The following is a 10,451-nucleotide window of genomic DNA, read 5'->3' as shown; positions in this document are numbered from 1 at the left end:
ATCGTTCTGCCCTGTTCTCCACACAGCCCTGCCACCAGGAGCACCACACCATGGTTGGCACTGCCTTCAAACACAACACGGCACTTCCACACCTTTGCGAAAAATTACACAACACTGTATTGCACCCACCTCTCATTGAGCATTAAAACACGAAATAGAATTGTGTGTAGCTGACCATAGCCAAGCTGAAGTGGGGCTTGACATTTCTTGGTCTCACTGCCGAGGAGCGGATCCAGACCTTCACTTTGGGGGGAGTTGGGCGGTTTCTTTATCGAAGCGCGTGGCGGGGGGAGGGGGCGATGCCACAGCCGCCCCCCTCCTGAATCCACTATCCACACTCCACTATCACTGCTTTGCCCTACACGGTTCACTACGGTAGCTACACACCACACTACTTCAGTACGCAGGACTGCACTGCATCACAATCACTTCCACCAGATCCGGCGTTTACTTTTCGCCTTCCGAATTTGCGCCCTCTCCGCATTCTTACTGCCCTCCTAACTGTGTCTTTTTGGCGCCCCCTTCGGCGGGATCGAGTGGGGGGGGGGGGGGGATTGCCCCCTGTAGACGCCGGCCCTGACTTGCACTAGCTTGTGCAACGCTACACGGCACACCGTTTCACTAAACAACACAACCCAATAGGTCGCACAGGTACACTGAATTGGGCTGCAACAGAGCAAAACCGCATTATAGTATTGGTGTCCCCAATAGAAGCTGCGGCTGGTGACTAACTGTGGGAAAAGCTTCATATATGACGTATTGACGTTTTCTTTTATTGTGAGAGCGGGGCAGGACAACTTGAGTATGGCGTGCAAAGTACCGCGTGATCTGCACGTGGTCCATGTGATTTGTTTGTTTTTGTTTTTTGCAAATTCTTCCGAAGTTTGGGGTATCCGTCACAGGGCCGCCACCACCGTTGGTGCCCATGCGCGGTGCACGACTTTGTCCCCAGAGTGTGCCCTTCTGTCGTCTCCACTCTTTCATTATCAGTTGCAGTTATTTCCTCAGCCTGTCCTTCATTTTGTCTGTTCCAGGCGCTGAATCCTTGTCAACAACACAGTCGTGATGAGTCCAAGGGGCTTTTTCATTTGTGTTCCCTATGGCGTTGACGTAGGCGCCAACGGTCGCTTTTCAAATGCTGCGAATGGCGGTTGAACAGACCGCCATCTTGAATCTAGCACAAAGCGCTGTAATCCGTTCAGATCTAGATGATGTCGTCAACTCAAGCAATCACGCATATGAGCAGTTTACCGATACAGCAAAATACTGTTCTGCTCATGACGAAAAATAATAAACACGAGCACACGTAAGCGGCATACGCCAAGAATACGCGGTTGCGACGACCACGTAGTGAATCAAAACACGCCGTTGTGCACAGATGTACACAAAATGAAAAACTAACAGGTACTAAAACAGTGCCGCAGTCCGTACCACAATACGTCAAAGCCAATGTTAGAATTACTAACACAATTACCGTAATGCTGACAAAATGACAATCCCAGGGAAACTTGTCTTGGTGCCATTTTCACGATGTTTTAAGCTTCACGATTTCACGGAGAGTTTTGCACGATGTTAATGGATCAGCGACGTCGTTAAAAAGCGACAATTCGTCCAACCTTACTAACAGAACTATTCATAATTCAAAATAACACGACGCACGGATAACAGCCACACCACGCTTGGCCACCTTTTGTACTGTCATCAAACCTTCAAGAGGCTCGCTTAGCTCCCCATGAAGCTGAATTGGCGCCAGGTAGTTTCCCTATCCCGTCAAAAAGTCCCCATATCTGAAGCTTTTACCGAAGTCGCTTGGACATCTCGATCAGCACCACACACATATGTACACGCAAAGCAAGGATTGAACAGTAAAACATGTTTGAGTTGCATGCGTGTTTCTTAATGATAAAAAATTCATGTCTTGCATAAATGGTTAGTAATTTCGCGGTCTCAATAATTGACGAGTGTGGATGAAGGCAGATTTGGGGAATATTTCGCGATGCATGTCCTCGGTGGCTGTATCATTTGTACCATGGAGTCTTGGAAGTCCTTCCGCGATGGCCTCCAAGGAGCCAACCGCATTCTTTTGTTGAACTCAGGCGCGGATCCGGGGGGGGGGGGGGGGGGGGGGTCTGGACCCCCCCCTCAATTCCAGACTTGAACATAGGGTTCAGTGGACCAATCCCAGCATGCACGTGGCACTTGTCCACAGTGGACCCCCCCCCCCCCCCCTCGGGAAAATCCTAGATCCGCCCCTGGTTGAACTTGACATCGACATTCAACTTTACGCCCCACAGTTGAAAATTATTTTGATGATAATTAGAGGACGGTTTCTAGCAGGCGAATCAATCAATCTTTTACTTTTATTTTGCGTTTCGTGTGGAAAAATTGGACCAGCTCCTTGAATGACCGCGTTTGCAAATTTCTCCTAGGACCATCTTCTGAGTTCCCGTTGCTGACGATGTCGGGACTCAGTTGAAGCTAAGGAAAGGCCAATAGCATCATTCCTGCAAGTGAGAGACTGGTAATGTGGTTATTTCAAAGATAGCTCCCGAGCGCGGTATTGTTTATGTGAATCCGTTGCTAAACTCCAGAAATGTCCCTCTAGTCTATTTGATTTTTTCACAATGTTTAATTCGTATTTCCTAATAATACTTCCTAATATTTATGCCCTTTCTCTTATACACATTAGTATAAATATCTCTACCAAGCGTTCAATGTACCGCACCTGATGAAGGAGGGACTCCGTCAAGAAGCTTGTTCTTTAGTAAAATAAATTATGTTTTAATCTCTTTAAATATTTACCTTATTCACTTGCGAGTGCTAGACTTTTCCCATTTGTGCCTGTTAGTTAACTGGTCATCACAAACAAAGTTACTTATTTCGCATGGCACACATAACTGCTTACGCATCTGGTCATCTGCCTCACGACAGTGAGAGGTCGCAGTCTAATAAATGTAATAAATAAATAGTAATGATAATTCGTGACTTTTCGTCGCAAGGCAACTATGATCACAAGCGACGCCACAGTGGTCAATCAATGGGTTAGTTTTATTCATCTGAGGGCTCTTTCACAGAAGACCTGTCTTACGCAATTTGTATCTTGCCGCAAAACTGCTGATGTTCTCGGCCGGGCTCGAACCCAGGTCAGTGGGCAGACACGCTACCAACTGTTCCACCGATGCCGCTAATGATAGAGTCTTGCGGCACGGCCGGTCCCTCTCGTTGATGGTAGCCAAGGCTGAGCTGAAAACTGGGAGGTGGTGGGTTTGAATCCTACCACCGGCTGTGCTGTTTCAAGTTTTTTTCCTTGGGTTTTCCGAAAACTTCCCAGACGAGTGTCGGCCCAGGACGTATACTAACCCCCACTCCTTCCTGCTGTCCTCTCTCCATCTGTTCACATCTGTACGCCGCCCATAGCCACAGTCGTATCGTGGTGCTAACACGGAATAGAATATATATATATATATATATACTGCCACGACGATGTCAGCGACGTTTGAAAAGCGCGCGAACAAACAGGGAAGAGAGACAATGAAAAAAATGGCTAGGAAACGAGCGAGCTGGTGAAGATGATGCATGTCTTGAGACTTCGTGTTTGTATCTGTCCCTTCGTGTTCCCTAGTCTCGGGGTTTTACATCATGCAGGGAAGAGAGAATCGTATAGTGATCTAGAGGATCGTGAAACAAGGAGGAGTTGGAGCGTCACATATGGTAGGCACTCTCCCGTAGCCATAGCAACGCTTGTTGCCAGATCAGTTAGTTACGACTTGCTAAAATTAGCCTCAGAGCTATCTGTTTCCTATGTTGTAAAAAGCCACAGAAAAAAGTGAGAGTTTGAGCAAATAAGTTCCTCCAGCATTTATGCTATCACCTATCTGTTTCGTATGTTGCATTTGGTTGCATTGCTTCGATTGCTTCTTCTAGCCTTCTAGCCATGCGCCATGCTTCTGGCAGCAGCCGCAGCTGGCCGCAGCAGCCATAGCCGAAAGCAAAACGGTCGTTCGGCCGCCTCGAAGTTAGAGCAGAGCAGTTGAAGGATGAAGCAAGGAAACGAAGGACATGGTGACGAAAGATGAAGAAAAGTGACTGAGACGGCACAGAACCAATGACGGAATCTTGAGTTGTCGCACTTGCTGGTTTCTGTTTGTCAGGGTCGGTATAATCGTCAAATCAAGTTGTTCGTGCTCTATCAAACGCTGTCTAAAAATACCAACAGGTGCTGCCGCGAAGTCGATGGGTACCAAGCGTGGTGTCAGAGTTGCCGCAAAAGCTATTCAAATAGAGACGACGACCTACGTTTTGTGCTGGACCCACGCTGCAAAAGGGCTCTAGAGGGTGTCAGTGCCTTCTCCATGGCGTGTTCTTCCGTTTCGAGCTTTGCTCAAGTGCATAACAAAACTGATTGCTATACACCGGACGCTTTCGGACATTTGCTTTCGACGTCAGCAGACGTTGTTGAGCGGATCTTAAAGTGCTTAAACTACACAGAGCTGAACAAATGCGCAAAAGTCTGTGCTCTTTGGCATTCTACGGCCAACCGCCTGAAAAGCAAGCGATGCGGTTTTGCCCATTGCTTCAAGGTACGTTCTCCAGAACGCTTCACTGAAAATGCGTCAAGAAGGGTAGCGGTGGAAAGCACGCAGAAAGATATAGAGCCTAGGCAAGCTCCATCTAAGGACGACACAAATACATAGAGCATCGAAACACTTAGATATTTTAAGATCTTAAATTCATCGTGGAAAACATGTTTGTTTCACAGTTACAATTACAAAATAGCAAAGATGTCATTGTATGGTGAACTGGAAACCAAAGTGGACAAATTCCATGGTGAACATTCAATACTGAAACATTTACAAGACAGGAGTTTACGTAAACAACATATGTGCCTTGCTTGATCAGGTACTCGGTGGCATCAAGTACAGTGAGCATAGTAACTAGTATTGTGTATGCCAGTACTTCCCAAAACTCTACCACCCCGCAACTCATCAAAAATATAAAATACAGCATTGCGATCTCCTCCCCCCCATCTTCTGGCGATGCCACAACGTGTGAGACACAAAACACAAAATTTATGCGAAAATTTTATTTGACACTTCAGTCAGAGTGAGTAAGTTGGTTAAGCTTCCACACATACAGCACTCTCCCACTCTTATAGACATCCGTTTTGCATAGTGTACTGCTCTGTACCTCTCGTTACTACTCGGAACATAATCAGGAAATCTGTGACATTATCGCCTATTGCTTAAGGGTTGCAAAATTTGTGGGAATCACGTTGACAGGTTTCGTCTGTATTAGAGTTTCTCATTAACAGTCCCAAAGGAGGCATGGTGATATTGTCCCAAACAAAAATTTAGGAAGTGCGCTTTGTGATATGCACGTTTACGTGGTAACACACTGTATCGTTTTCAAGGTTGTCGAACGGATGAAGCAGGTGCGTGTCTGGCGCCATTTTAGTGATGACTCCTGCTTTTTAACCATCTCGGAAGATGTTCAGGCATTCCTGAAGGATCTTAAATGTACCTGGTGTGAACCAGCTTTCGGTATCTTCTTTGCAACACGTCACATCTCGGAATACCCAGGACTCTACTTCCCAGAGCCTGAGAGCTTCAAGAAGCGCAAGAGTGCAAAAGCTACAACTGCAAAGTCAGGATATGGAGATTTGTGTAAGTAGTGTAAGCAAGATTTCAAGTAAATAGGGCACCATTTTTACTATCGTGCTCACAAACATAAATTCATGCGGCTTAAGCTTACGAAAGAAAAATGTGGATGTTAATGCTGTAGAATTTTGCCCCTTCTGTATCTCCTGCATCCTTGTAACTGTTGCGTTATTAATGTTCATGTACTTAAGTTTGAAAAGAGAGCATACTGTGAACTCCAGGTATATGAATGGCCTGGATTGCAGGCAAAGTTTCAATGCTCCAACTGGCAGTCACGCTCTAGCTGCCACATTCTAAAAGCCATGGCCAGTGGCCGTGGGATTTAAGTGATTGCTGTTTCCAATGCAGGTACCAGGTGCGTGGTGGATGTTCTCCCGAAGTCTTGCATCATACTGCATGCCAATGTAGAGGGCATTGTTGGCACACCTCTTACTCCTCAAGGTTGGGCAGTACCGCAGGAACAAGAAAAGAAACAGGGACTCTCCGGTATTTTTTTCCCTAGTGAGATGCCTGGGGTTTCTTTCCACCCTTTCTACATGCCAGATGACGACACACTGCTCTGGCCACCTTTTGACACTCAGTGTAGCTCCGGCTGTGATCCTCATCCTGACAACACTGAAAAAATCAAGAATGTGGAGGACATTGAGGACCTAAAATGTGTCCTTGTTTTTACTGGTTGTGAAGCGCAACAGTTGGATTTCGAGGCGAGAGCTTTAAATGTAGCCTTAGAAAAGTACAATGGCCAGTTTGCTTTGGGAGGTGCAATTGTTGGTGACGTGGACGCACCAGTGCTTTATTCAAGTGGTGAGGCCTTTTGTGTGGGGCTGTGTGTGGCAGGGAAAAGTGTTCGAGCTGCATCGATAGTTCTATCTGAAAGTGTGCGCGGGCCTGAAGCAGTGGAAGCTGAGTTGAAACGGCTGAAGGATGGCAGTGGATGTGCTACATGGGGGGGAAAGATGGTAGGATTTATGTTTGCATGCGTGGGACGCGGTGTATCATTCCACAGGAAACGAAACCTGGAAGCGAAGACATTTGCTAAAGTATTTCCAAATGTACCTCTTATGGGTTTGTTTGGGAATGGTGAACTGGGCATGGATTATCTGCCTGCAGTCATATCAAAGGGAGAAACCAAGCAGGTGTCACCTCCAACAACGAATTCCTGCATGTACGGGTATACGACTGTGATTGTGTTGCTTTCGTTTGGAGTAAAGTAGACGGACAATGTTGACAGAACAGCAGTGCATTTGCTTTTGTTTCAGTGGGAATGTTCTCAACCCCTTGTAGTTTGTGTCTTTCTGCTCATGACAAATCTTAGACCTTGCAGAAACCACAACCAAGCCTACTTTGTGTCTATGCTCGGGCTTTCATTAATATTGAGTTCCTAAACCAGCATATGCGCCATTTTGTCTGCCTAACTTGGACAAATCTTGAAATGTAACAAGGTTTTCAGTTTTATGGAATTGTCTCCCATTGAGAGCAATGTATTTTTCTGTCTTGACATAGCAAAGTCAATTCATTGTCTGTATTCAGTGTAATGGAGTCAAAATGTAATGGAGTAAAAACTCTGGCACAGTAATGTCAGACCCTGGTAATGTCAGTGACCAATACCTTTCAGACTAAACAAGGAGCTTGAGCACTACTCGTGTGTGACAAATTCCATGGAAGTCCCTCCAATCATACCCATGATTGTAGGAGCTGTAACCATGGAGATGTACTGCCTTCAGTGCTTAGGTAGTCACTTGGAGCCACAGGATCTCTGTTTGAAATAGCCTGCAGCAATTGGCTGAAATGGATGACACTGTGACTTAATATGTTCATCTGGAGAAGGAAAGAGAGTCTTTAGTCTACATGGCACTGCAACGACCTTCCTCCCCTTCCCCATTTCCTCACCCTTCCTCATTTCTTCTGTTGCGGTGTTCATAAGTGATGATTTCTTCCTAATGCATAAAGATCTAAAAAGGACACTAGATAGAAAAGAGTGCAAGAAGTGGCATGGAAAGCGAAGTGCCATCTGAGGTTGTCCAGCATTGCTAGCAGAGCAAAACGACTTGAAGCTATGAACTATATATATACAGGGTGCCGTAATGGTCGCCAGGCTTTAAAAAACAAAGCTATATTCGTGGATGAAACCAACTGCATGTTGTTAAGAGTTTCCGAAGCCGATAGTCAGTATTTTTTATGCTAATTAGTGCTAATCAATTATAATTAGTTCATGAACTTTTTAATTAGTGACTTTAGAGCCAAAGTGTCAATGGACGTAGAGTAAGTTGAGACATTTTTTAATAAGGTGTCCTCAATGCGGTACCCTTTACGGGTTTCTTTTTCCCTGCCAGAAAGGAAAGCCCGCAAAATTTAAGCGTCGCTCCTGGAACACCCTCACACGTTTGCTAGAGCAACCATGTCCACCTTATCTCTACATGCTTTACCAGACAGGGTTTGTTGTCCATGTTATCCTCGGGATAAACAGCAGTCGATGACTGTCTTGCAGAGCATGTAGAGATAAGGTGGACATTGCTGCTCTAGCAAGTGCGTGAGGGCATTCCAAGAGCGACGCATGAGCAGGCAGTCATGTGGAACTCTTTTGAATTTTGCGGGCGTTCTTTTTTGGCAGGACGAGAGAAACCTGTAAACGGTACCATATTGAAGACACTTTATTCGAAAATGTCTCAACTTACTCTACAACCTGTTCAGAGCTGGCCTTAGATAATTTGGCGCCCTGCGCAAAATCCAGCCGTGATGCCTCCCCACTTTTTTCTGTTTAGTGTTTCGCATAGCTGATTCCCGGCCCATACCAAATGCTTATAGTAGAAAATTGCTAACCGATTCAGCATCCACACCGTGCCGACTCGGCTCCAGGTGCTTGGAATATTGATTTTACCGCTCTGCAATTTTTCTTGAATGATTCAGCAGTGGCAAATTCCATCCCAAAAGGGAGCGGCGTTCACTTGACTGCAAAAATGCCTTCATTCCACCGAAAAAAGGTTACATTACAGTGCCAACCAACGTTCAATGATATCGTGATTCATAATGTTCAATTTCATGATGGCATAACTGCAGACAAACTAGAAAAAAGTACAACCGAAATGTTCCGCTTACACGGTACCCCATTCACGGATCGCGTTGGCTTCCCCGTTGCGCTAGGGTGCCCTACGATGTGCAGGACCTAGAGTCGCGCCCCTTTGCACGTCACCATGCTGCGCGTTGTCCCATGAGCCCGCACACTTTGTGGGATTATAAATGGGTGCTTCGGAAGTATGTCCGTTCTCATTGGGGGCAGACATTAGGAAGATCGGCACCCTCCTGTTGGTGGAGCTCTGTGCGGCCGCACAGGTCACCCGCCCCTAAGGCCGGCCCTGAACCTGTTCATTGACACTTTGGCTCTGAAGTCACTTATTAAAAAGTTAATCAAGTAGCTAATTAGCACAGACAAAAAATACTGCCTAGCAGCTTTGGTGATGCCTAACAACATGCACTTGGTTTCATCCACGAAAAAAGCTTCATTTTTTTTAAAGCTTGGTGTACCTTTACGTGGGTGACCTTTAAAAGACTATGAGTGTGAAGAAAATGACACTGTCTAGTGGAAGTTAAAGCTTTGCAGAAACTCTTGGTTGTACATTGCATAATGGGTAGCATGACAAGATGACAATTGAAATTTTAGACTTTGTGATGCTCATTAAGAGTGCAAATATCCTGGAAGTTTCAGGTTCATAATCACACGCAGTGATGTCAGTTAAGTTTCATAAAGGATTAATGGGAGGTCACATGCAGTCGATTGACCTTCTATTCCTGCTTTAATGCTTTGCAGCATGACCACTACTCTTTCACTCAGGAAGAATGACAACCATGTATGTTCATTGGGAAAAACTGTGGTGTTCGCGCTCCTACAACTTGTGGGGCTTTCTTCTAAGAAAAAAGCCTCAACTTTGTATATCAATAATAGACAAAATAAAAAGGTATGAAAGTATACACCTGCTATGATTGTGTAATATTAGAAAATAGGAAAAAGTTGTGGAGCAGTTCAGTGGCACTAAATCTGCCCATATCTGTAATACACATCACGACACAGCAGTCACAGAGGTGCGCACGCTACACTGTCAGACAAAGCAGACGTTGTGATGTGGCAGTACTGAAAAATGAACGATGCACTCAACTTTTACTGCCTCATCCCACTCGTACAAAACGATGCAGCCACATGCAAACTTATCAGAATTACTGCTTGATGTTTTTTTGTATGCTGCTTTGATACAGTGGCAGTTTTCCCACAGCAACTGTCAGTGCGTCCAGCAGGACTAACCTAACTCAATCCAACTCATCTAATTCAAGTTACGAGCTGTGTCTGTCATCCGTTTCATATGTTTATGCCTCAGGCTCACGGTACACCTTCAAACCCCACCAGAATGTATACTTCTGGCAACTTTTCATCCTGCATCAGTACACCACCACCGTCAGATATCAGCATCAACATTGCCATTATGCTGACTCAGCTGCTAAATGCTACAGTTGAGCTTTTAATTTTCTTACTATTTTGGCTTTCCATCTGAATTACCAAAACATGAATGTCCACATGGAATACCATTCTCAGGCAGATCGCAAGCACAGCCCTGCAAAAATGTAACAGATTGGATCGAACTTGAAAGTGGTTGAGCTCTGTTGGAGTGATAAAGAGGAAAATCATGACTTATGTAGATTGTGCAATAAGTAGTGTACCACTAGCAGCTACAATGGCAGTCCCTGTATGGGTCAGTGATTCCACTCCTGCGCTATTTTGCACAAAATGAGATTTGCTGCGCCATC

The 10,451-nt window shown here is 45.3% G+C and overlaps 1 protein-coding gene across 2 annotated transcripts; it reads left to right on the top strand.

The window, feature by feature from the left end:
• Nucleotides 1–4,032: 4,032 nt before the first annotated feature.
• Nucleotides 4,033–7,249, top strand: LOC135378197 (F-box only protein 22-like). 2 transcript variants are annotated; one of them, XM_064611142.1, is made up of 4 exons: nucleotides 4,033–4,152; nucleotides 4,217–4,580; nucleotides 5,411–5,663; nucleotides 6,006–7,249. In XM_064611142.1, exons 2-4 carry the CDS (start codon nucleotides 4,353–4,355, stop codon nucleotides 6,869–6,871), a joined length of 1,347 nt encoding a protein of 448 aa, XP_064467212.1. In that variant the 5' UTR covers nucleotides 4,033–4,152; nucleotides 4,217–4,352; the 3' UTR covers nucleotides 6,872–7,249. The 2 variants fall into 2 exon arrangements, with proteins under 2 accessions (XP_064467212.1, XP_064467211.1); XM_064611141.1 differs by having other exon boundaries at nucleotides 4,033–4,580.
• Nucleotides 7,250–10,451: the final 3,202 nt, after the last annotated feature.

The sequence above is a fragment of the Ornithodoros turicata genome, chromosome 1 (genome assembly GCF_037126465.1).
Source record: "Ornithodoros turicata isolate Travis chromosome 1, ASM3712646v1, whole genome shotgun sequence".
Classification (NCBI taxonomy): Eukaryota; Metazoa; Arthropoda; class Arachnida; order Ixodida; family Argasidae; genus Ornithodoros; species Ornithodoros turicata.
The sequence above is the reverse complement of the archived record's forward strand: the minus strand, read 5'-3'. Positions and strand labels throughout refer to the sequence as shown.